This window comes from Acipenser ruthenus, chromosome 7, assembly GCF_902713425.1.
Source record: "Acipenser ruthenus chromosome 7, fAciRut3.2 maternal haplotype, whole genome shotgun sequence".
Classification (NCBI taxonomy): domain Eukaryota; kingdom Metazoa; phylum Chordata; class Actinopteri; order Acipenseriformes; family Acipenseridae; genus Acipenser; species Acipenser ruthenus.
Genome location: NC_081195.1, coordinates 48,883,478 through 48,910,311, shown reverse-complemented (window position 1 = coordinate 48,910,311; position 26,834 = coordinate 48,883,478). Strand labels below are relative to the sequence as shown.

Below are 26,834 nucleotides of genomic sequence, written 5' to 3'. Positions count from 1 at the left end.
TTATATAGGAATGTTGTGTTGTTATGTAGTGGTGGCATCTTTATAATATTATGCATTGCAATGCCTAATAAAAATGCACTTAGTGAGGTTTTTTTTCGACTAGATGTTAGTGTTTTATAGAATAGCCAACATCACTCATTATGTTTTGATCAAACCCCACAATAAATTACTAGCTTTTAAGGGTAAACAAAATGAAACTCAAGATCTAAGGAAAACTTAAATGGGCATGTTTAATATATTACTCAATTGTTCAGACTTAAAAGAACAGATCCATACTGTCTCACAAGTGTTTAAAAACAAGAATGAACACAAAAACAGTGTTTTCAGATAATTATTACAATACAAAATGAAATTGTACTTTAAGTTTATAATATACAAACATACATTTTTCTTGTTTACATACACTACACAGTATGACATTGAATGTCAATACATTGTTTTTATGATACAATTTCTTCAATACTAAAAAAGTTACAACATTGTCTTTAAATAATTTAACCGCAATAAACACAAAGCAAAACCATTGAGTTGTACATGATGTTTCACATTTCCCTTTAAAAGTGCTTTTACTACGTTTAAAGCATCACTTCTGTGTTAATGACCAGGTTATTATACCAATTAGTTACCACAGTATCACTATTTTATAGTGTTGTCCGATCTTCATAGAGTCTGCACTGTGGAAAATAAAAAAAATACACAGTATTCAGGGGAAAATACTGATATAGTAATAGTATATAGATATAGGAACCCTTCAACTGCCAGTCAGTCACACTGCTGTTTATGTACTCGGGCAGTCACCTCTTTTGTTGGCAATTTTAATACACACATCACTATACTGTACTCGAATTTAAGATGAAGGCCATTTTTGAGAAGAAAAAATTGGTTTAAAAACTGCGTCTTAAATTCGAAGGAATACGGTGGAGAGAGTCAGGATGCTTTATATTGCTATAACAAGATGATCAATATGGATTACAATATTATTGTTTCTTTATTTGCATTAGTGCAGTATAGGGACAGTTTAAAAAAAAAAAAAAAAACGTAGGGCCGTGTCTGTTGACTTGGAAAGGGAGAGCACAAGAGACTGAACAATTTACAGAAATCAAAAAAATTGTAACAGCCTAATACTAGTGGGAGGACACTCGGTGAATGCAGTAGATAACTACAAATCAAGAGCAGCAACTTCGCGGACTATAATATTATTAATATTATTATTATTAAGGCAGGACTAAATAAGACCACATTTTTGTACAGTAGTTCAAATTAAAATTACAGTTAAAATGTAAGGCTTCAGTTAATTCATACCATATAAGTTAGCATTAAAGTATGTACTGGCTTCAAAGCAATGTTCCATTGTACTCACCCAAAATACAGCTTATGCACATAGCGTTTAAATAGGAAAGTAAATTACTCAATGACCCAAAACCTTATCCGGAGAGCTGGTTGGAATTTTCTTTTTAAATTCAATAGCAATTATTTTGATTTGCCAAAGTAATTCCACTGCTCTTCTGTTTTGGAAAAATGCCTTAATTTTAACTTCACCTAATTCCTGCCTTATAAAAATAGTGATTGTTTTTACTGACATTTATTTATGTTTTTTTTTTGTTTTGTTTTTTTTTAATTTATAAATTCCATATAGAAATATAGATTTAATTTACTGTACCTTCAGTCATAAGAACACAGTTTCATTTTGTCTGCTGTTTCTCGTCTCATCTCGATGTGCTTCTGTAGGTTTTGTACTTCAAGAGAAATATTTCCATTCCAGACATACAGAAGAGATTCTTGTTCTAAAATAGAGAATTTGAATAAAGAGATATTAGCAGTTTTAAAAACAGTACTAGTGTTCTGACGATTAAACTTCAGATTTGGAATTTGTTGTGTAACACATAGAAACCACTCTGAGGTACAGTGTAATAGTCTTCAGTTTTTATCCCCAAGCAAATGGGCATATATTGAAATGTGTGCTCCAAAAGCGGCTGCTTCTTTATGGTTCTACTCATGTAGCATACCTTTATATAGTCATATGCAAGTATAAAGTTAGTTTTTCTTTTCTTTGTAAAAAAGGGTTCATTTTCCAATTGATACATCGAATGCAATTGAGGTCAATATATCCTGCTGGATACTGCTTTTTTGTGATCTGCTGCAGACACATTTTTAGCCTTTTTAGAGACATCTATTTTCTTATTTAAAGTGTGTAGTATTTTAATTTCCCGCTTAGATTGAATATAGTCACATGACATAATCACTGCACGGCATTGTGTGCATGGTGAATAGTACACGCAGGCACATAGCAGAGCTGTACAGTTTCGTTAATGTGATTTTTGTTTGTATGAAATACAAATAATTATGAAATCATTTATTTTTATTTCTTAAGAATATTGAAAAATCATGGTATTGGGGTAATTTCACGATTTCCGCACAGCCTGTGAAATCGCGATTTACACAGGGCCTTACCTATAAGGCCTACATGGTCTTTGACCTTCTTATCTTCAAGCTCTGCTGACCCCATATGTCCCTGGTAGTTCCCTGAGATCACAAAATGCTAATCTTTTGACAGTCCCTAAAATGAGTTTGAACGCCGTCGGAGCCAGGGCACTTAGTTGTAATGCCCCTCGTCTTTGGAACTTGCTCCCAATTCATATCAGGAATGTGAGCACAATTGAATCTTTTAAATCCTGTTTGAAAATGTATTTGTTTGGGTCTGTTTATTTGTAGCTGGCTTATCCAAAAAACAACTCAGCATAAAAAACCTGTTGTTCCATTTCTGGACAGATATTGTTGCCCTTCTTTATAGTTTTATATTTACACAGAATTATACAGAAAAACACCAGCATTTGCTGTTAAATTGTTTGAACCAACTGCTAAATCACAATGAAGTCAGTTTATTACTCACCTTAATGCATTTCAAATTATATTGCATATTTTCTTATCAATTTCCTTTAACAGGGTAACCTTTACTGATGTTTTTCATTACCGTTTAAAAACAAAAAGTATTCTCTTTTATTAATAACTTAAAATTGTCTAAATAAAACAAAGCATTCACTGAGTAACAGTTATATTCTTCTTAATTGTAAATACTATTATAGTATTATACTTTGCTCCATAATGCAGTTATGATCAGTTATGATTAATTTCACCGGATAACAAATTTTTGAAAACATTCCAGATCCCTGCTATCTTTGCCTTTGGGACAGCAGGGACACCAAGGCGCACTACCACAGGTGGGACTTGCCACAGCGGACCGAGTTCTCTGTGGGGAGGAACAACGTCAAGTGGGAGCCACTGGTGGACCCCCGGAAGGTACTGATGCCACCACTACACATCAAATTGGGCCTTATGAAACAATTTTTCAGAGCTCTAAATAAGGAGTCGGCAGCCTTCAAGTACCTTCAAGACTTCTTCCCTAAGCTGTCTGAGGCAAAGGTCAAAGCCGGTGTCTTCGTCGGACCACAGATAAAGAAGATCCTGGAGTGCAATGAATTCCCCAAGAAGCTCACTAGTAAGGAGAAAGCGGCTTGGAACAGCTTTGTCGCAGTGGTTCGGGGCTTCCTGGGCAATCACAAGGCCGAAAACTATGTGGAGCTGGTTGAGACTCTGGTGAAGAACTACGGCACAATGGGCTGTAGGATGTCCCTCAAAGTCCAAATCCTTGATGCTCATCTTGATAAATTCAAGGAGAACATGGGAGCGTACTCGGAGGAGCAAGGCGAGCGCTTCCACCAGGATATACTGGACTTTGAACGCCGCTACCAAGGACAGTATAACGAGAACATGATGGGAGACTACATTTGGGGGCTGATTCGTGAAAGTGATTTACAGTATAATCGTAAATCTCGAAAAACTACTCACTTCTAAATCTTTTGTAGTCATTTTTGTATTACTTTAGTATAAATACATGTTAATTTGGATTCATATGTTGCTTTTTTCTGACTTTATGTGAACGAAAAGACACAAATTCGCCCATTTTCTCATTGGAAATAGGTAAATTTCAAAATATCACTGTCCTGGTCACAAAAGCAAAGTTTGTGGGGAATAATAGCCATTTTCTATACTTTTGAGGCATAAGCAATTAGGAAATAACACTTACTACCCAGGAACAAAAATTGTGTTACATAGTGTTTTCTATGCAAACGCCAACTGGTGCCGCAGGGAATGAATTATGGTATGCTAAGAGGGTCAAAACAGAGGAGTGCAATTAACGTGTGTTAAAAAATGAATCTCCAAAGAAATGAGCGCGTTAAACGCCAAAGTTAACTGCGATTAATTGACAGCCCTAATATATAATATAATATAGACCCCTACATTTGGTAAAATACTCTAAGTGGGGACACAGAAAACACAGCTGAATGTCAAACTACCATTTTTTTTTTAAATAAAATCTGCATTTTAATAGTTCCAATTTTGTCCTAAAGATGCAGTCTAAAATATATATATATATATATCTTCCTTACTTTTAACTTTTGTAACTGAGATTTAAGACTTTTTAGTAAAGTTTTTTTTTTTTTTTTTTGTACTTTATATTCATGATGAACAACAAAAAAAGGTAATGAAGTTCATAATGTTTTCCAGAGCAAGACTACTGAGGTGTAACCATTTTTTTTTTTTTTTAATCTCTTTTGAACTGAATCCAACACGGAACTGTATTTTTGGTATGTTCTTTTTCTTTCTTTTTATCAAAAAGATTACCAGCTGCCAATAAGTACATACGATACAAGAGGGTGGGAATGATCATATAATTATGTTATTTGTAAATCAGTATGAGGAAACATTTTTAAAATCGGGCTAGGTGATGCAGTGGGATATTCTGTTTATGTCAGAAATGAAATGTGGTCTTCTCCTCCTTTACAACCTGTCTCAAATTAGATTGCGGACAGTCTCAGAAAAGAACAAGGATTCAAGGGGCTAGGAGACAGGGAATCTGAAACCATGATTTTTTTTTAAATAATAATTTGCATTTCTTGAGTCAGTCTTACCGTGTTGGAGTCTGGCTAGTTCATGACGAGTTCTGCAGTGTTTAGCCACAACCAGCACAACATTTTTTGGACTTGCCCTTTCTGAAAAGAAAAGCAAGATTCAGTCATCCTAGTACAGCACCCCCTAACCCACCCCTCGCGAAAAGTGGGCGCTATATTATATTAAGAAACTTCATACTTTACTTTAATACGTCAGAGGTTGTCTTTAATTGTACAATCCATAATCTAAACAAGCAGGGCTTTCTTTTGATATAATTCCTATTCAAAATAAGGAAATAATGTAGTATTTTCAAATGTTAACCTTAATATTGATTAGCAGCAGCAGAGAGGTTATCAGCAGTATCAGGGTGCAGCAGTCAAAAATCCAATTTCTGTTAATACTTTGTGAACTATTAACCTCCACCTACACCTCATGTGTGCCTTTTCAGTGCTGAACCACAACTCTACATGTAAGCAATCGTGTATGCTGTAAAAATAAATAGTGTAATTAAATCAGTCACTAGGACTGAAAAAAAGGAAAAAAAAAACTTTTGCAGCAGTCAGAAAGAATGGTATAAAAGAAAACAAAACAAAAAAAGAATAATCATGATTTAAAAATAATAATTTTTGCTCCCAAAAGTATTGATTAACATACAAGCCACTTACCAATTTGTGCTGTTGTCATACTTATGATAGAGTCACTTAAGCTGTTGATTAGTTGGATTGGTTGATGCGTAGACAGATCTAGAAGTATTATGAGTCCACCCCATGTACCGATCCATAGAGTGGTATTCTGCTGAAGCAGCAATGCCTTCACTCTTGCAAAACGAAGATCTTCAGTTGTCAGTTTCTTATTTCTTTTCTTTGCTTCATCTCTATGTGCACATGAATAAATTATATAAAAACTTCTAGTAAAAACCCTGATTAGCTCTTGGTAACATTGAATGCAATGTTCTCCAGGCTTGTTGGCACAGAAAATGCACTATGTATTATTTTAGAACTATTTTATTGGGAAAATATAAAGTTAAAATGTGATTATCACTTCCTTGTGTTTCTACAGGTAGAGGTTATTCTGTATATTGTTTTGTCAAATTCTAATTTTTATTGCCTACTTGTGATCAATGTCAGCTGACTTTCCATTTGACTGCATTACCACTTTTTCCTGTAGTGATCTGGGGTTGATAAGCAATATCTTAATCTAGGTTTATCTTAATATCTTAATCTAGGCAAAACACAAACAGTATCAAAAACCACATATTGTTTAGTAGTTACTCCCTTTTGGCAAGCTACCTAAAACTGGTTAATTGCTTATACCGAACCATATTCTTACTTGAACAAACGACAACAATCAATGAGCTCAAACATTTTTTCAGTCTTCTTGTCCCATACTTCAACAATGTGGCTGTCTTTCTTTGTTAAGTAGATGTATTTATCAACTGCAAGGCTTATTATGTTTGCTTCACTGCAAGATCTTTGCAGGACCCTGGAAAAACAAAACTGCTTTGTGATTTTCAGAATAGCATTTATCGGTAATCAGTGTAGGTTTTCATTAAAATAAAAAGTACAAGCACGCCTATTTTCAGATCAGAGGTGTATCTAGATCAACTGTAAGACTCCAGCACACACTGACGAAGAATACCTGTAATATGCTTTCTTCGTAGGATGAGAACTCCTGTTCTCACTGTGTTAATCTGGGACTTCCATTTAACATACCACCCTTTTTGTCTTACACCCTCTTGGTATAGTTCACTTTGTGTGTGGAGTTCATCATATGAGAATACAAAGATTACCTATAATATGGTCTCTTTGTAGGAGGATTAACTCCACACACCTATATCCCACCTTCCTTCCCCTTTTTTCCTTTACTGTCTTTATTTTCTTAAATATCATTGGATAATGACACTGGGGTTTTCTAGATGAGGGAAACTGACTTTGGCGCAAAAAATGTATTATATTACAATTATCTTTCGGTGAGAGATTGGTTTATTTCTCCTGACCCAAGCAACACGGAGACCGGGAGTTCACTTTGTGCGTGGAGTTAATCATACGAGGTAAGAAGCTATTTTGCAAAGCAATGTGTTCGGACAGTCTCACCACTGATCCAAATGAATAGGAGCCCACCTGTCAAACCACTTTGGTCTAACGTATATTAAGACTCATCTATCTATCCTTCTTTTAAGTCCATGATACACAAGGTAAGTTTCACAGAAATTTGATATTTTTTATACATAGGGAAAATAGCTGGTAAAAGTTAAATATGTTTAACAATTGGAATTATTAGATGCAGTTAACTGCTCGGGATGTGTGGTATGGACTTTGGTTTCCAATGTTTTCCTTAATGGGGCTTTCCTGGTACTACATTTAATAAAAAATGAATCAATAAAATTAAATATGATTTCAGAAATACTTGATATAACTGTAAACTCACTGGTAATTTGGCTTGGTGTCTATGGTTTTCCAAATGTCAAATTCATTTGTAAATGACACAACCTTTGAGCCACAAGCTGCCCAGATTGTATTTTTATCTTGGGCGTATGCAGACTCACTCAGACCCATTAAGGGAGTGTTGATGTTCCCAATATGCACCATCTTCTGAGGCTTTCCTTCGTCACACTGATGAGAAAAGGAAGTTTTAAAAAATCTGCAATATTATATATGGTGCGAGAAACTACTAGAATGTCATTATAATAGAGCACTTAACACATAAAATAAGGTGTTGTACAAAATCCTTCATAAACGTATATTGTACATAGAGAATGCAACTATATATTCAGGCATCATCTTTTACTTTTTTTAAAAAAGGCACAAAAGATTTACCTTGATTACTGAATGTTCAAAGATAGCTAGCATTCCATCAGCTGTCCCTGCTAACAGAAAATTATTCTCCCTGCTGAAGAAAAAACAAAACAAATAAACAAAAACAGGCTCATAACAAACATTTTCTAACCAAACATATTGCAACTATTGGCGTGGACACCTTAAATTGTTGTAAACTGAGTGCATCCCACAGCTTCCAAAGGCTGAATTTTGCATTTCTGTAAAGCATGCAATCAATCAGGGTTGTTTTGGTGCTATTGCTCTTTCTGTTTGCATGCTTGCCTTTCAAATTTGAGTCAAGTATCTTGTCTGAACCCAATACATTTCTCAAGTGCTTTTATAACACCTGTTATTTTCTAACTTGGCTGCAAAAGGAAGAGAGCTACTTCCTGAATGGGTTAATACAGTGAAGCACATGGTCACCATGAAAACCATGGGTAAGTTTAGAAGGGAAGTCTGAAATCATCATCCTATGAAACTGAAAAAAAAAATCAAAAGAAAAAACAGAAGACTAATGCCAAATAATGCGGCACAAAGTCCACCTCTTGATTAACTAAATTAGTGTCTTTTTTGTAATACTTACCTATGTTTTGGATATGAATGGAAGAATAAAGTGGTGATAGAGTCTGTCAGTTTTTGCAGCTGGTGTCTAGATGTTGTGTCCTCTGTGCTCATAACGATCAGTCTGCCAGATGCCGTCCCTGCAACAACCCTGTTTATCTCTTCCCCCGGCAGACAGACAAGAGTGAGGCATAAAACCTGACTATTATCAATATCCTTTCAAGCAAAAAACAAAAAAAGATGCATAACATTAGATTACTGATTAAATATTAGAACACGCTCAACAATTTACATACCAAGCCCTAAAACTATGTATGTATGTATATATATATATATATATATATATATATATATATATATATATATATATACTGATCACAAAACTTTATTTACATACTATCCCTGATCCATTACTATACGAACCAGATTCCAATCAATGCGCAGCTTTTAATTTTTGCATCTCTATATAAACTTGTATCTAATGCTGCCAGCTTGATGTGATCACTTGGAAAATAAATGAATCAAAATTGTGCTGTCATCAATGTAAAGACTGGCAGTTAGAAAAACCACCCAAATGTAAAAGCAGAAGTTTTGCAATATAATAAATACTTTTAAAATAAACTTTGGTAACAATAGAGGAAATGTGAAAGACACAGGTTTCATTTAATTCTACCTGAACTTCATCCCTTCCTGTAGCTAAATCCACAAATGAGATCTGTCCCTTTTGCTTGCTGCCACTGCCAATCCACACCCCCGGCCTACTGCATGTAAGACTGGAGGCCGCAATGCATTCTGCTGTCAAACTGCTGGGCAGGGAGACTTTGCGCATTAAACAGAGGAGCTCTGCAGAGTTCAGAGTGTCAACTATCTGTTGAAGAAACATTTTAGAATAGGTAGTCTTTACTGTTTTCTATATCGGTGTCTAACAGACCAAATGAAAATGCACTGTGAATACTTGTGCTTGACAAATTCTTATGCAACATAATGAAAGACTGATTCAAATTACAGACCTACAAATGTGAATGCATGAAGGCATAATTATTCTAAAGCAACACATGTACTGCAAGTTATATATTCAATTAACAATGGAGTGGTGGTGCTTATATTGAGGTTGTGTACCTTTGTCATAACTTTAAAACATCTGATTATTTTAGATGCTGGACAAAAAGCAGGACAGGGCAGCAGTGTGGAGTAGTGGTTAGGACTCTGGACTCTTGACCAGAGGGTCGTTGGTTCAATCCCAGGTGTGGGACACTGCTGCTGTACCCTTGAGCAAGGTACTAGATTGCTCCAGTAAAAACTGTATAAATGGGTAATTGTATGTAAAAATAATGTGATATCTTGTAACAATTGTAAGTTGCCCTGGATAAGGGCATCTGCTAAGAAATAAATAATAATAACAAAAAACTAAAAGAATATCTGATCTGTACTTAAACTACCTGAGCTGACGTGGGTCTTTCCTCTGGATTCTCTCTCATACAGTCTTTTATCAATTTCTCAACCCCAGGCCATGGAGAACAGTTATAGTGTTTCACCGGATCTGAAAAGATAAAAATTACTAGCCTAGTGAATTGGATGGCTGTTGTGGACTCAGCGTTAGGCATTGTCCTTCAAACTACAATCTTCTTTTCTTAAATTTGCTAGTACATGCATGCAAACATTTTTGGGTTACACATTAAAATAATGCCAACAAATTAATATATATATTCATACAGAAAAGATGCTGTTGCTTTGGTATTCACATGAATTCATTTTTTTTTTTAAGTTGTATTTAAAACTCCATTGTGTTGTGTTTTAATAAGTAAACATTACCTGGTAATTTTCCCTGAACTGCTAACTGATCAAACTCGCAGGGAAACCGCATTCCATCTAAAATACGTTCCCCGCAGGTCAGGATGTCATACAAGAGTAAGCCAAAGGAATAGATATCCGCCTGCTGGTTATAAATTACATTTCCACGAGAAACTTCAGGAGCACGAAATCCTATGAGAGAATACAAAGCAAAGTTATACTTTCAAAAGTGGTCATCTGAAATTGAAGCAATGTACTGTAGTTTTAAAAGCATTCTAAAGCAACATTTAAAGGTCAGGAAATCTTCATCAATGTCTAAGAGTTTTTCTAATTCTTCTATGTTACCCAATACAATTCAATACAAATTATTTATGTATAGAAATTGACCATCTCAAGGTCAACCTGTATTCTTTCAATTTTTGTCAATGTAAACACACACACACACACACACACACATATATATATATATAATTTAATTACCAGGTGTTCCTTCAGAAGTCTTGATCCCCATGCTGCAGCAGTACTGGGCTATGCCATAATCAGCTATTTTTGCAATGATCTCCGAGTTAGTCTTTAAATTAAAAATGAGGACGTTATGTGGCTTTAGATCCCGGTATATTATCATAGATGAATGTAGATACCTGCCAAAAAAATAATATATAAAACATATTATTTTTACTTAAAGAAAAATACATGATTTTTGCTTTCTGATGCTGCTAAGCTTTAATTTAATAGATGTTTCCAAACTAAGGTGACCCACTATGTCTAATAATACATTATGTATTGGCAATTCTATTAAAAACCCAGAACAAAAGGTTTGTGTTGGGTGTAACTGCCAATATGGGGGATAATGCTTTAAGTGTGGAGTTCATAAAATAAATAATTAAATGTTAATACTAAAGAGCCGTGTATTCCTTTGGAGAAAATAAAAGCAGGTTTGTAAAAGAAAAGAAACATAAGCATGTCAACACCTGTACCTCAAACCATCCGCCACATGCAGAGCTATCCTGTGTTTAAGTGTTCGATTGAGGCTGCCCTTTTTGTTTTCAAAAAGAGTGTCAAGGGAGCCTTTGAGTGCTAGTTCCATGACCAGCATACGGGGCTGAGTTCCTGCTGCCAACAGGGAGATGAGACTGGGGTGGTGCAGGTGGCTAAGCACTGAAAGCTCCTAGGCAAAGGAACCAACAAGTAGTATTGTCAGAATAGTGTTGAAAAGGAAAAAAAAAACTCTATAGCACAACAAGTCTTGTTATGAAACAACAAAAAAAAAAGTTTAGATTTAAAGGCTTATATCCTATAGCTGTAAAGGTTTTATATCCTAAAGCTGTAAATGGGTTCAAAAGTGCAAGAAGCTGAACTGGAGCAGAAATAGTTTAGCTATACCTATTAAATTGGTATCCACAGGAAAATGCCACTGTACATATTGTACGTGGACCAGCGAGGCATATCAACCGTTATTACAATCTTTTTTATTGGTAATGTTTTGTTCAATTTTAAAGTTTGTGATTTTCTGTGACTTCTTCAAGAGGCCATCGATCAGTGTTTTATTTTTTCAGTCAAAGGCTGGACAGCCTGGCATTACAATTACATAATTATTTCTTTAGGCAGTATCTTTTCGCACAATAATCACTCAGAACCACTCCACGTAGTGGTAGACTAGGATATTCTAAACAGGGATTTCCTACTTGTCTCAGTAGTCTGTGTAGATGTATTTCTGATGCATGCTTGTTGAAAATCTTGACAGCAACATCTTCATTTTTATATACGGCACGATATACAGACCCAAAACCTCCTTCACCTGCAGGGAAAGAAGAGGCACATGTGTACGTGCAATTCCTATTGAAAATTGTTATAAATTAAAAGATAAAAGAAAATGTATGTATACTCTTCTTACCCAGTAAATATTCAGGAGATGAGTCAATTTCCAGTTGGTCACAGTTTATAATGAGGTTTGCAGGCAGATCAGTAAGTACGAGGTCTGGTGCAATCTGGGATATGGGAATGGTAGACCTTGGATCCTCAGGGTTAACCAAAAGGCATTCTTAATCAACAGAAATTTGACAGGTATTCAGAATTACACCTAAACTTCCAATATAAAATACAAATGAAGACACATTGTAGAGTGTGCTTTTTATATTTGTATCAACATTTTTACATTAAAACTAGCAACTTTAGTATCACAGACAGATTAAACGTGTTTCTAAAGAGTTGCATTTCTTTTCGGTTATTTTTAGCCATCGAATGCACATCATTTAACAACCTTCATTTGTTTGGCTAAGCAGCTCATCCAGCAATATCCTCTGACACTCCTGACCATCTTCGAAGCTGTACAGAACCCATTTCTTCAGCAGGGTGTCACCATCCCCACATACATCTGTTGCTAGGAGACCTGGAAACCATTCCTCCAAAAGACTGTCAATGTGATCCACAACCTGCCCCAGCAAAACACGCCCTACAAAAAGGTAACACATCTCCATGTTTAAGTAAATGCAGTTTAAATTTGACAGGGAAGAATGCATTCTGTTTTTGTAAAACATATTTCAGAATCAGTAGACCCCTCAGCTCATTATATATATTTTAGAAGCCACTCTTTATAGACTTTCTCATCATAGCCAATGCAAAATAGAGAGGCTAAACACGTCATATGTATCATGTTTCAAATCCTACAAAACACGTTTCCTCACATTTGTGTCTGTTTCTTCTGGTGTTTGTCAATCAGGACCAGCCTTCCTGTGCAGAATATATCCTCTGACCAAAGGATGATGAAACAATACAAGCCAATAGTCATCATAACAATACCCTTGCTTTTCCTCTATTGAGTTAGTTAGTTTGCATTAGTTTAAGGTCATGTAGCTGATATTTAATTTACATAAATATATATGAGATGCCGTACCTCAGGGTAGCACTGTACCCCGGTCTCTCTCGTTCATTTTACAAAATAGCTTTGCATGCAGGTCAATTCTTGCAGGTTACATAAAACATAATACAACTCGCCTGACACATCAACAAAAAAAAAACTGTCAGGGACACAGAGTACAAGTCTCAGTTTATATTAGCAGAGACAAGCGATTGTTTAAAGTTTTCAAAAAGGCTTTGTGAAGTAAAGAAATCTCTTTTTTTTATACAAGCTACTTGTGTGGTGTCATGTGAATTATCAACATAAATTAAAAAACTTTAGTAACATACATTTTTTCCATGGTTTTGCTGTACATATTACAGTAAACACAAACACTACTGCATTTTAATACACACTGATGTCTGCATTTACTGTACTGTTTACTTGAATACTTCTTGATCAGACAACTTTACAATCTGAACCAAGTCTTTTTTTCTTCTCATATGCAATGTCTTCATAGTAAAGGTCCAACACAAGCATGTTCAACCCCGGTTTTTGAAGCTGTTGATCAGCTGCATTTTGGTGCTAAAGCACGAGGCTTAAAAAGTGTTCCCACTGTGGCTGACCAGATCGATATATGTTTTGCTATAATATCAACAAAACAACACAGGATGTTCACAAAATACCTTTCTGGGAGCAAGGAACAGTGACTTTTAGGAAACTCTCGGGTGTGTTGTCCAGAACGGCTGATTCTACTAAGCTGTAAGCTTCTGGAGACCAGTTGAGGTAGATGCCTTGTCTCCAGTACATCCTGTTGGGACGAAGGGCTCTTTCTATGGCAGAAACAGATCTATCAGAAAAGTTATGCCTACAGAAAGTATAAACACATTTTTATGGCCTATAGGAGGACCAATAACTTTAAATATTTGTTGTAAAAAATATTATTACTTTCAGTATTGCCCATATATTGGGCCACAGTATAACAAGTACAGGGTATCTGTTGTTAAATATTCAGAAAGATAACCATTTAATATCCAGCAGCAGCAGAAATTTGTGATTTTTTTTAACCTCAATTTTTTCATTGAATTTAATTTAGAGGTGTTTTTTTTTTTCTTCACTTACTCTACATCACTACTCTTCGTATGTTTTAAGCATACCAATGCTTTACCATGCTTCTGCCTAAGTAAACCAAAATAAACGTCTATAAGGGGAACCGAACATAAGGTACTACTATATCGAATACCTCTTCCAGAGAGCATGAATGTAGAAACTTCAAACAGTCGGTTGATTAGCCTAGACCAGAAGCCCATTGGAAAGTATGGCATCTCATAAAGCCTCACAATTATTTCAGAATTTTCACAGTGGGGAAGTTCAATCACAGGTCTGTGGTCTGACAAACTGGAAAAAATTAATGACTAAGTAAAACCACAGTGATAATGTATATTGTGTTTTAAAACAGCAATGTTGAAAAGTGATGATGTTTTTTTTTTCTGATCACCTGCTAGGAATAAGGAGCTGCTCTTCTCCCAAAGGCAGTGCAATCTGAAACTTTTCAAGGAGTTTGAAATACTGAGGTATGTAATTCTTCGGGAAGCTTTTACTGTGAAAAAGACATTTTTCTACATCTGAACGTTGAACCATTCCTTTTGGGTATTTGGAAAAACCTCCTCCTTTTAGTGTTAATATCTTTAAAAAAGAAAAAGTAAAGAAAATGGGTGATCATACATTTTTTACGCTATATAAATTTCACACAGATTACCCAATGATGGTTTTCAGATTAATAAACAGTACTGCTTAAGCACAGCCTTCAATATATGTATAATGTAAAGATGTTCAGATGGCGCATTTGAGTCAATACCTGCGACATCATGTTACACAGCCACTGGGGATCCACAAAGTAAAGGTCTCTTAACTGAAGTGCAGAATCTTCAAAATGTAGCAGTACACCTGGACACAAAACAGGGTACAGCAAGGGCATAGAGAGCTTTATCTTAAAGTAATTGTAGCTAAAAAAAATAATTACCTGTCATGCATTTACATTTACTATATTGGTTTCAAATGTGGAGTTTTGAAAGGAACAATGTATTTTCCTTTTAAAACATGACAACTAGGTTAAAGAAAGTTATTTGTTTGCTTGCCTTGCCTTTCAGGAACTCTAATACTGCTTTACTCCCTTGGTTTCACCTCAGCAGTGTCTTCGGGGGTCAAAGCATTTAACTGGCTACAAAGCATGTCACTCCTGGGTGGCGACCAATAAGAATGCACTATGTTTCCTGGTGTTTACATTAGGCAGCATCCATAACATGAGCTCACCTACAGTTAATTATATTAGTCTACAAAGTCACAAAGATGCAAAGATGGTGACAGCCATTGGACTCACTGAAATGAATTTTACCTTTATAAAATGATATACCAAGCCAAGTTTGGGATAGCTTAAAATCAAGGGAAGGACCAATAACACAGTGCTGCAAACAAGGAACAAGCCTATAAAACAATTTACCAGACTCATTGAGAAAGTGAACAGCATGGGGAAGTTCACTTTCAACTAGAAGAAGTTGGTTCTCCTGCACGATTTCCAGCAAGCGCTGCTGGCGGATGACGGGGAATTCTGGGGATACGTTCTTGCGCTCCTGCAGAACTCTCTTCTCTAGTTCCAGGTAACTGTCAGGGATCAGCTGACCCATGACTGGCTGATCCCGAATCTGTATTATAACAATAATAGTATTTAAGTTTCAACCAAAAATAAGTACAGTGACAGTTTCAAAGTTGTGACCAAAAGGACTAGACAAACTATTTAGGTAACTGTTTGTTAACAGTCCAAGATCTATTGTAATTATTTTTCAATTCTTTTTCAACTTTACAGACTGTGTTACTTCAATTCCTCTAGCACTGTACTCCACTTTGATTTTCTTCACATCCTCTTAACTGGCAACTCAAACTGTCCACCAATAAGTGGCAGATTTACACGTCAACAAGGTCACTCAGGTGTACCTTGAAGTTCATGATTTCTTTCACAATGGCTTTCCGAAGTTTTCCCATGGAATCCGACTCCTCTGTGGCAGTCACAAGGTGATGATCTCGAATAACAGGGAAGCCATGGTGATTCAGAAGCTCGCTTCTGATTTTTGCTGTACATGCCTGAAGGTGCTTTTCTTCACTTACATCTGTATGGGTACCAACTAGTATAACCGGAGATGAAGAGGCTCTGGCCTAAAATATGAACACACACACACACACACACAGAGTTGGGTTTGCTTTTCTGTATTAGCACACAGTATATAACTAAAATCAATAACCACTCAACTTTAGGTTTTCTTTATTTTGTGAATGATATAAACCTATGCTTATTAGACAGTTTTCACTTTGTTTCTAAGTGTATTTGTTTAGTTGCATTTACAGTAACATATATCATGTACTATAAGTTTGTTTTCGCTCTTGTGATGTAAAATTGCATAGTACAGGACATGTTGGTCTTACCTTTATGTTAAACAACCAAGGCTTAATTGAATTGACTTCAGTTGCTCCTTTACTCAAATCATAAACAACAAGATACAAGGCTCGTGGTGTCATGAAGTGAGGGTGTGAACAGTAAAATTCTTCCCGGCCTTGAAAAAAAAGAGAAGACAATTTAGCCTTGATAATAAAACAAGCTCACTGAAATTGTGTTGTCTTTTGGGGTGCATTCTGATTAAACTAAGGCAACATTAAACTAAGGAATTATAATACCTGAAAAGTCCCAGACATTTAAAACAATGTTATTTTTCCCCTTTTCCTGAATTTTCCAGTCCTTTACATCTATTCCAACTGTAGCCTTTTCAGCTCGGGACCGTGAGCGTTTAAGTTTCATGAGCTGCTGGAGTAACGTAGTTTTACCACTCCCAGTGTTCCCCACTATCATCAGCTTCATCCGATAGTATGGAACCGCCTTCTTTAGACGTTGTTGGAGGAATCTGACAAATGATCAATATATGAACACAATTGAAGCCAATAAAATCTGTCTGCAGCCTTTATACCATATCAATTACACCAGAGGTAGCAACCTAATATAAGCACGAATTAATCAATGAAGGTCTCAGGTTGAAAAAAATGGGGATATTAACAACACATTATTAAAATCTACATATTAGTCGCAATACTGATATATTAGTGTGGGGCGTAGATTTAAAAAGAACATAACACGTGACAAACATTGATAAGCCAGCAATGAAAATCAGGTTATGGATATTCATTTAAAATGATTTGGAGTGACATAAATTAACCTTATGATATCCTTGGTTTTGCTGCCAATGTGTTTCAAATCCAAGTCTAATTGCAGCTCATCTAAAGGCAGGTCCCAGACCTGTTCAAGCTTCCCCATTTCATCAGGGAAGGATCTCAATTCTGAGTTTTTGCTGACATCCAGAGAGGTCAGATTTTCCAGCAGCCCAATCTCTGATGGGATCTGCAAAATAAATTAATTATGTTTCAAAGAAAGAATCTGATATTAATTTCTCCATTCAGTACATTACCTCATTTTTAAGGCAGCATTTTTGCCTGACATACAGAATTTTTTTTTTTTTTTTTTTTACCTCTTTCAGTCTGTTCTTACAGAGGTGCAGTTTTTCCAGTCTTGCCCATTTGTACACTGGTCCACTAAGATTCAGTACACTGATCTGGTTGTCGCTGAAAATCAGCTCCCTTAAGTTAACAGATTCCCACTGTGAAGGCCCAGGAAGCACCGTGATTTTATTGTTTCTCATATCCACTGAGCGCAAACTAAAAGTGAAATTATGTAAACAAATTTACAGACAAATTGGAGAAAATGCAATTAGATTTGTATTTCTGTACTGTTGTGTCAATATTAATGCTGTACAATGTTGCGTGAACACACATATTTTTTAAAGAAATCAAAACATGCACTTTATATTTATTGATCATTAAATTCCATCTGACTGAATCAAATACAGTTAAAACTTCCCCTGAACCAAAAAAGAATTCCTGAACAGGCTGAGGTATTCTGTAATGGTTCAAGCCCCATGCACAAGCATAGAATGTGCTCCCTTGAACCACCAGTGATATACTGCAACTGCAAAAGATTCTACCCCAGAAATAAAACATGTTTTCATTCCTCTTATTTTCTACCAGACCATTAGGACTGGCACTAATTATGTTAACTTACTATGGGAGGTGAAGAATAGCATCTGGGATGCTTGTAAATTCATTGTGAGAAAATTTGATTGTAGTTATTTTTGATGGCAGATAGGGCACAGAACCTGAGGGGGGAAATAGGAACCATTGTTACCTGCAAAGTAAACAGCCAAGTAATACCTTTATCCTAAAGGAAATGCATAAACTCAAAAAGGCAGGTAATCAATAGAGCCAGCAGTACCAAAGTGTTGAAACATGCAATCCTTAAATAACATTTTGCATTTCACTGTATTTCAAGTGTTTAAAAATATAAGAGCAAAATGTAAACAGGTGGGGGCTCCCGAGTGTCACATCTAGTAAAGTAAATACAAATGCAATTCCAAATTACAAAAAAAAAACCGTTAAAGTAAATTGCAGTTTAACAAGAATGGAAGCAGTAGTTCTGTTTGATATCACCTTATGTTCACATGTGGCCCAATACGTTTTTCAGCCTCAGCCGAAAGTAATTACAGTATTAAGCACTTGCATACATGGTATTTTACTATTATAACTCAATTATCACCACTATACTTACTCAATTTGTTGAAAGAAACATTGAAAGTCTCCAATTTGAGGCACTGAGAAAGAAAATTCTCAGCAATTGTGGAAATGTCGTTCTTACTGATGTCCAGGAGCCTTAGCTCAGACAAGCAGAGTGGAGAGATGATTTCAGTAATTTTATTCCTTAAGAAAAATATTTTAAAACATGATTTAAATGTTTGAATTATCCCAGTTTTTGTACAGGTCTAGTCTTAGTTATACAACAAAGTTAGTAGCCCTCCTGAGCTGTCCCAGGAAATACCCATAGAGGGTCTAATCCTGACATAAACACAATATAAAATACAGAACACATCTCATTAAAGCAAAAAACTTCTCTGATGAAGAAATTTGTAACAAAATACTACAGGGAATATTTAATTGATTTAACGGTGGTAAATCATTAAAACAGCCCTTTGTGTACTAACATTTCTGAAAAGCAACATTATTAGCATTACAAGCAAGTCTCTTTATAAAGATTTTATTTGTATACATTACCCTTCCAGTGAGATCTCCTCCAGTTTATCCACAATTTGCCCAAGATGATCTGGGATAGATGATAGATGATTGAAGGACACAATAAACTGTTTCAGTGTTGGACATCTGACATCGGGATCCAGAGTCAAAGACGGACCAATTTCATTTCTTGAGATATTCAGGTAGCTAATGGAATTTATTTTCAGCACACATGACGGGAAAGATGTGAATCTGTTGCTATGCAGGTCAAGGTGTGTCAAACACCTCATTGTCTAAAAAAAAAAAAAAAGAGAATATATATATATATATATATATATATATATATATATAGACACACACACACACACACACACAGATGATGTGTTTATGACGGTGCACAAATGAAGACCTGGAAGGAGGTTAACTCTGGATCCTGGGGACCTGAGCTGTGCACCCGTGGTTTATAACATTAACTGCTTTACAGTACATTACGGTCCTCTAGGTTAACCTCCTTCCAGGTCTTAAATTATATGATGTTACCTGCAAAACCTGGAGGACCGTATTTGTGCAGGACGAAAATTGGAAATGTTCTGTTATTTGTAGCCATTCATCCTGGGAGCAAGCTATTTATCAGACTATTTTAGTACATTTTCATTAGGAATTTGGCTTAATTGAACATATGCATGTGAACAATACAAATTAAAATATCTTTAAAAAAAATGACCCATACCTCACACAGTCTTCCTGGAAACTCTGAGAGGCTGTTCTGGTGTAGCTCCAGTCTTACAACATGTTCAACATGACTACTGATTGAGGTCTTCCCACAGATGGCGTGGAGGTTTTCCAGTTCATTCCCAGAAAGATCTACCAGTTTAATGCACTCCCTGTCCATGCCCAACAAGGACGGGCTTTCCGTTGATACTGTTATGAGAGTAACACAGCATCAGAGACAGTACAACAAAATATGTTACAGTCATGCCTTCCCAGTAAGTAATCCAATGAAATAAGTGGTTACAATTAAAAGTCACTGTGCAGTTTAAAGATCTCCTTAACCCTTTAGAAAGTGCTGCAACAGATTTACAGATGAAAAACATAAAACCCATCACTTTCAGCTGCTATGTATGGTCCAATTCATTTCATGGCTTGGCTTACTTCTTCGGCTTGCAGCTGCCTTGAAGAATCTTATCTTATGCATCTCATTTGAACCTGAATCTCCACTTCCTCCCTTTTGGAAAAAAAAAAAAGAAGTCATATATGTATGCATATCCTACCAATTATTGCTAGCAATTATTTTGTAAACTTACATCATTGAGTGTGAAGTCATTAACAAAAGAAGACTAAAGTTTCTATGAAATGGAAGTCTCATCTGTTCTACTGAGGTGATAATTAACACACTCAAAACTAGAAACGAGAAAAAAAATCCCTCTCTTACCTCAGAACTTGGGTGCCTGCGTCTCAATTGCTGCAATGCTGACAAATCTCTACACAATTCAGCCGCAGTGTCAGATTGAGATTTCTTCATCACATGCAGTATACCATCACTTCCTGTTAACAGCACATATATACTGTTAAGAATACTTATTCTACAAGTTAATACGTTGTGTCTCTTATTGTATCATGCAGTTTGGGTGAGGAACAACGCAAAGCAAAACTTTTATGTAAATAAACATTTATGGAAAGTCATCAGTAGGTGGTGCTATTGGCATGTAATAAAGAGCTTGCCTTCACTTTCAATGTCTTCACTCCTGAAAACATTTCCATCCTCAGGAGGCTCAGACAGAACACTGTAGTCATCAGTTTCATCCAATTCATCTGAATTTGATTTCTGGGATTCAGAGTTGATTTTTCGCATCCGATATCTTATTATCATTCTGGCCAGAGAAACACCTTTGCCTAAAAAATGTATGTTTAAAAAATGTGATATGAATCATTTAGCGTTAATTAGTAAACAGCATCACATACTGTACATTTACTTACTTGTCGGCCTTCTGAAATTAGAAGTCCTGCGTTCAGAAAACAAAGGGCTCAACCAGCAGGGTTCAATTTGACCCAGACGAAAACCACCTAGGCAGATGGCATTATTTGCCTGATCAAGCCCCAGCTTTCTTAGAAGTAAACTAATGATTAGGCTATCCCGTTTCTTTACGCTGATGCTCAGAGCTTTTCGAATGTCCTGCTCATGTGTTCCATTGTTCAACAGCAACTCCACTAACTCTGGGTTACTGCCTTTCTCGCACACCTAGGAAATAAACAGTTGGAGGTGAAATAATCAATACGGACATAGATGATCTACAATGTTGGTTTCACCAATCCATGTAAACTGACTTACCTGATAAATTAAAGAGTCCTTCTTTGTTTTCTTATTGATATCCGCTCCGAGAAGGATCAAACATTCAGCCATGACTACATCGTTTTCTATACAGGCCTTGTCCAGCATCCTGTGTTTAATATCACTGTCAGCTGCCATTTTTGAAAGGCACATGCAGCACAACTTCTGAAGCTAAAAAAAAAAAAAAAAAAAAAAAAAACACAACACACAATGTGCAAACTGCATACAAATTGGAAGCCACTTATCAGAAAATACTGTTAATAAAGTGAATACCACATCATTTCTCTGTTCCAAAAGACAGGTGTTCATATGTTGAAAAATAACTTTGTCAAATGATTCTTTTTCCAGCTCTTCGGCAGCACTTGGAGACATTTCAAGCAAAGTAAATGCAGCACGAAATCCCTATAAAATAAATGACATTCATTATAACATTCCTTTATAATTAATTAAGTGTGTCATCTTTAGACAGCCATCTTTGTTCAATATGAAAACACTATCCTATAGCCCAGTGGTCCTCACTAAAAATCTGTGAAGGGTAGTCATGGCAACAACAAAATTATTGGGGGGCAATGCCACAGGACTATACTATAATCACGTTTATTTTCCAAATGTTTAAACATAGTTTTTTACACTTAAATATATGAATGTGTTGCAGAACAAGTATTCTAATGATTATTGCAGGAGGGAGCATGAACTGGATACAATGCGATATTTAGAAAACATTTTCTTCCTGGCCAACGTTCCCTGTTAAAAGTTGAAAAAAGTAATTCCCTAGTTGATTTACCTATGATGTGTGACAAAAAATAACAAATCAGGAATATGTTGGGAAAAGATTTGCTGCGATATGGACAGCACTGGATACACAAAGGTAAAGTAATGTGTTTGTTAACACTGCAGGGACTTCTGTAACACTTTAAGCAGTACTTGTAAATGTCACGATGACATGACAAATTGAACACCTACCAGTATCTGCATGTCCAAAACCTCTTTGAATCGGAGTAAGGCTTTAACTAAAATAGATGCCAAAATAGTAACAGTTGCTGCAGACCGTTTCTTTTTTGGAATAAGGCGGCCTAGTAAATTTAGACTCAGCAGGTGAATTTCTAAAAAAAAAAAAAAAAAACACACAAAAATATTATTCCATTTTATTATGATGGCCAATACAGCAGTAACTCTGGCTTCTGTAATCAATATATGGATGCTTACTAGAAATTTATTCCCCAGTAAGAACTGTATATTAGATACCCATTTTAAAATACCGGGAGGTTCTCAACAAAATAGTTACACTTGTAATGTAGTGTTTTGGTAACAGATCATTCATTCGAAGCATTGTCCTGAATGTCGGTACTGATAAACCCAGCAGATATATGTTAACAACATTTTATTAATGCTGGGCACCTTGAAGGTGGATCTTCAACTGGTTACACTCTACCTTATGCCTACCTTTTCCATCTGGATACATTTGTAGTGTGTGAAGAATTGTATCTACTGCTCCCTGCTGAGACATAAGCTCCAATGCACCTGAACAGTCACTGAGTGAACAAAGTACACGTAACCCATATTCTTGAATGGCTGGGCTTCCAATAAACTGCAAATGAAACAAAGCAACTTACTGTAGTTTTACCAATTGTTAATGAGTAACAAAGGCTGAGTTTACATTGTGTTGTTATTGACGCGTGAAGTAGCGATGCGCGTGCACGTTTGGGAGGAAAACTTGTGAGAATCAGGTTTGTGGCCAAAAAAAACAGCCAGAGAGGGATAGGGTAAACCCCATTTTCACATGGAAACCCGCATTTCACATGATAATGTCCACTGCTTCCAATCCAGACAGCCTAGGTAGTATACATGGAAGGTGTGGTGGCACAGATCTCTATAATCCAACATCTCCGCCAGTTTTCAGCCATGGTGATCTGCAATACCTGGTTGGACAGCTGCATTTTATACACCTCAGAGTTAATTATCTAATTGTATCTTCAATTAATGAAACGGTAGATAAAGTATTTCAAATTATATTCACTGCTAATTACAGGCTACCCCACCAATGACATGAAAAACAATTTGGGTAAGATCGGTAAAACAAACTATTAAACGATCAGACACAAGGCATTTACAAACCACAGCTTTATTACACCAATTTAACATTGCGCCTTTAAACTGTTTAAAACAAGATGTCACATGGCACACAACCATAGATTTCATGATGGGATTATCTCGTGTTAATGTTCGCTGGGCATGTAAACCACCTTTTCTGGCATTTCCATGCGAAACAGCACGAGACCTGTGCGCATGGCTAATTTGCATGTGAGCTCTGTCCTTTCCCCTTCATTTGCATGACGTCGCGTTGACAGCTGCTCTTGTCGAGTAAAATATACGGAGCCCATGTAAACCGCAAGAGGGATAGGGTCATTTCTTCTTTGGCTCAAGCAAACTGTCTAGAGTTAAATTAGAACATACATGTAAACTCCGCCAAAGTAAACTCAAATATGCTTTTAAAAATTTAAGTTTATAGGATTTGCACAACGTTAACGGAAGTAAGATATCAATGTCTCTTGGGGCTTCCTACATGTTTTTAGTAAATAATGGCAAAAAGTGTACTATCCAATACCTTTTTAAACAAAGAGAAAGTATTAAAAAACTGATAATACAAAAAATACAGAAATAACAGACGAGACGTGTATGCTTAAACTCGATAATTGTTACATGCAAAGTGTGTTGTATATGTTACACGGTATTGTAATAGTTGTATGAATACCCACCTTGTTCAAAGATTCAAGGACCAGAGTGTGAGCACCTTCTAACACGCACTGATTTTTAATAACTTTTGGAGTCACATCTACTGCATCAGGATCCTCCACTGTGCATGGGGCAGTCTCTTGTCCTTTCTGGTTCATGCCTACAGCAAACAAAATCAAGAGTTGTACATTTTAAAGAATAATATCTAGAATAAAGACAACATCTTGAAAAGCCTTTTGCTTGATCCATTTAATGTGAACATTTTCAGCCAAAAAGAATTCCATATACAGTAGTCCGTCAAATATCCGACTGCGATGGGACCAGAGTGAGGACATATATGTAAAAAGTAGGACAAATTAATCCACTTAAATACCAGCTCCCCTAAATCCCTTGTTTAGAAAGATACAGGGTACTAATGCTTGTGACAGAGTACCCGTCTTCCGTGTGGGTACATGCATTCACTGCTGAGTGACAGGCAGGAGATCGAGACGGAGGTTGAAGTTGATACACCCCGCAGGCGAACAGGATTTATTTACATATCAAGTCAACACACTGAACAGCTCACGTGACACTAACGTTGCTGAAGAGCTTGATTATGGCATATAAATGATTTGGGCAGATATGTGACAGGCGGATACACGAAGGCTTACTGTAATATAAAAATGAAATACTTATCGAAACAGGATTCACTAAAACAAGATGATAAAAACATGAAATACTTCAAACTTTTAAAAAAAACAACAAAAAAAAACCAGAAAGAGCAGTATATACTATAGCGCTAGCTATTTTCTTTCTAATTTATACTGTTCTAAAAATGTGTCTTGGCACGTTATTTAAAATAGGACCATAAGACTTCACAATTAAGGCATACTTTACCAACACTTACCAGGACTGACAAACAGTAAACTGGCTCTAAGCGCCTCAAGTTGTACAGAAGGGACACAGTTATGTATTTTCATAGCACTTAAGATCTCAGCCATAGCCATTGTCACAACATCAAGACTCACCAAACTAAAAAGAAACATGAATTAACAAAAAATAACAAACATGAAGAATACAAAAGTAAACAAGATTGTGGGTGTGCAACATTAACTTTCTTGTAGATTATTGTGTTTTGTTCCTAAATTGAAAAACCATACAAATTAAAAAAAAAAACAAGAATATATGCTTTTGGAATATCTCAAACTAAAATAGAGCTTAATATCATCTTCAAATAAGGATATAACCTTCTAAATTAAACAGCAATGCCCTGCCCTATGTACTTTAATTTAAGAACATTATATTTAAGAATTACTATATTTAACTTAAAAAGGGGAAGCAGTTGAAATACTGATGCTAGTAATATGTAATGTGTTATTTCTGTTCTACCACTATATTGACGATTATTTTAACCTTTGCCTAACATCATGTGAATTCAGAACACATTTTGATGGAAAGACCCGATGCATAAGACGTAAAATGAAAATAAGTAGTCAAAACTAATTTAAGACCAGGAATGTGTTAATGCAAATATCAAAACAATTGGGATTATGTTCATAAAAGATATTGCAGGAATATGTACAACAAAGCAGAAAGCTAGGGAAAGTACTGCATTGTGTTTTAAACCCTACAGCCTGTTCACTAACACTTTAAAACAAAACTGTTTGTTACCAAATGTTAACTGGACTACAGGACTGTTTCTGAAGCACTGCAATTCGTGAGCCTATCTGTATGGTTTTCATACATGTAAGCTCCAACCATTACTCTGTTTTCTTGACCAAGAACTTGCTTCTTAAAATATTACACCAGTTTAACAAGTTAGAGTTGCCCTTTAAAAAATTGTATAAAAGGATTTGTTTTGGGACTAGAATGATTGTACAGGTTCTCCTGCAGGCTAGCTGCTAAAACTGAATTGGTGTTACCATGGAAACATATAATAATATGGTACCTTACAGAAAAATATTGCTTGATCCTAATTTTTTAACTTTGCTTGCAGACAAATTTAATAAGCAAATCTCAAGCGTAGATTCTACAATCACCATACGAAACCAACTGGTAAACGTCCAACAGTAAATTACCTAAGCACAATACTTACCTTCCCTGGAAAAGTTTATAAAGCAGCCTACATGCACTTTCAGCAACATCAGGAGAGTCTGAGTGTTTCTTCATCAGCTCTATGATGTTAATGTGTATCCCATTTGACAGTAGAAGTGCTCTTATTTTAACTGTAGAATACAACAAGTTAATGGTTATCAAACTACCCAAATCATTTTTGCAACACTAACTGCTCATCAGTTAATGTTTTATAGATGTACCTGCACTGAACATTCGAATCATATGATAATATGACCTTTCAACTCTCTTTTTATATGTGAATTAGGTGGGGATGGCAGAGATGACTTACATGGAATAAGGAAGGCTGTGCAATGCAAGCTCCAAATCAGGCAAAGGGAGATGTATAGAAAAATATAATAATTCAATATTGAAGCAAGAGAACCCAGAACCACTCAGAATGATTGCAAACATTAAATGATAAGGGGAATGTAAAAAAAAATAATGACAGTTAAAGCTATGTATTGTGCTGATGGTTTTTCTAGGTGTTAATATTTCACATGCAATGTTACAGAAAAAAATGCTGCTTCCTGGTACCTTTCCAGGTCACATGATCTGACTGCAATGA

The 26,834-nt window shown here is 35.8% G+C and overlaps 1 protein-coding gene across 3 annotated transcripts in view; it reads right to left on the bottom strand.

Moving 5' to 3' along the window:
* Positions 1-211: 211 nt before the first annotated feature.
* The window catches only part of lrrk2 (leucine-rich repeat kinase 2), a 35,072-nt gene continuing 8,449 nt past the window's right edge, over positions 212-26,834 (bottom strand). For 2 of the 3 annotated variants that reach the window (XM_059027188.1, XM_059027190.1), the window contains 41 exons: positions 26,250-26,379; positions 25,062-25,186; positions 24,199-24,335; positions 22,886-23,030; positions 22,406-22,545; positions 21,716-21,844; positions 21,443-21,613; positions 21,091-21,352; positions 20,836-21,006; positions 20,546-20,658; positions 20,266-20,338; positions 19,844-20,034; positions 19,156-19,406; positions 18,656-18,804; positions 18,113-18,206; positions 17,523-17,709; positions 17,214-17,395; positions 16,681-16,904; positions 16,432-16,559; positions 15,946-16,164; positions 15,455-15,656; positions 14,813-14,901; positions 14,453-14,640; positions 14,198-14,352; positions 13,641-13,787; positions 12,379-12,570; positions 12,013-12,159; positions 11,804-11,916; positions 11,096-11,286; positions 10,599-10,759; positions 10,140-10,310; positions 9,767-9,867; positions 9,001-9,195; positions 8,350-8,543; positions 7,767-7,839; positions 7,378-7,562; positions 6,280-6,432; positions 5,616-5,824; positions 4,971-5,051; positions 1,661-1,784; positions 212-674 (listed from right to left, as the gene is read on the bottom strand). In XM_059027188.1, coding sequence (XP_058883171.1) covers positions 1,663-1,784; positions 4,971-5,051; positions 5,616-5,824; positions 6,280-6,432; positions 7,378-7,562; positions 7,767-7,839; positions 8,350-8,543; positions 9,001-9,195; positions 9,767-9,867; positions 10,140-10,310; positions 10,599-10,759; positions 11,096-11,286; positions 11,804-11,916; positions 12,013-12,159; positions 12,379-12,570; positions 13,641-13,787; positions 14,198-14,352; positions 14,453-14,640; positions 14,813-14,901; positions 15,455-15,656; positions 15,946-16,164; positions 16,432-16,559; positions 16,681-16,904; positions 17,214-17,395; positions 17,523-17,709; positions 18,113-18,206; positions 18,656-18,804; positions 19,156-19,406; positions 19,844-20,034; positions 20,266-20,338; positions 20,546-20,658; positions 20,836-21,006; positions 21,091-21,352; positions 21,443-21,613; positions 21,716-21,844; positions 22,406-22,545; positions 22,886-23,030; positions 24,199-24,335; positions 25,062-25,186; positions 26,250-26,379 — 6,290 coding nt within the window. In that variant the 3' untranslated portion in view covers positions 212-674; positions 1,661-1,662. The remainder of the gene's footprint in view (positions 675-1,660; positions 1,785-4,970; positions 5,052-5,615; positions 5,825-6,279; positions 6,433-7,377; positions 7,563-7,766; positions 7,840-8,349; positions 8,544-9,000; positions 9,196-9,766; positions 9,868-10,139; positions 10,311-10,598; positions 10,760-11,095; positions 11,287-11,803; positions 11,917-12,012; positions 12,160-12,378; positions 12,571-13,640; positions 13,788-14,197; positions 14,353-14,452; positions 14,641-14,812; positions 14,902-15,454; positions 15,657-15,945; positions 16,165-16,431; positions 16,560-16,680; positions 16,905-17,213; positions 17,396-17,522; positions 17,710-18,112; positions 18,207-18,655; positions 18,805-19,155; positions 19,407-19,843; positions 20,035-20,265; positions 20,339-20,545; positions 20,659-20,835; positions 21,007-21,090; positions 21,353-21,442; positions 21,614-21,715; positions 21,845-22,405; positions 22,546-22,885; positions 23,031-24,198; positions 24,336-25,061; positions 25,187-26,249; positions 26,380-26,834) is intronic. The other variant, XM_059027189.1, reaches the window with a different exon arrangement.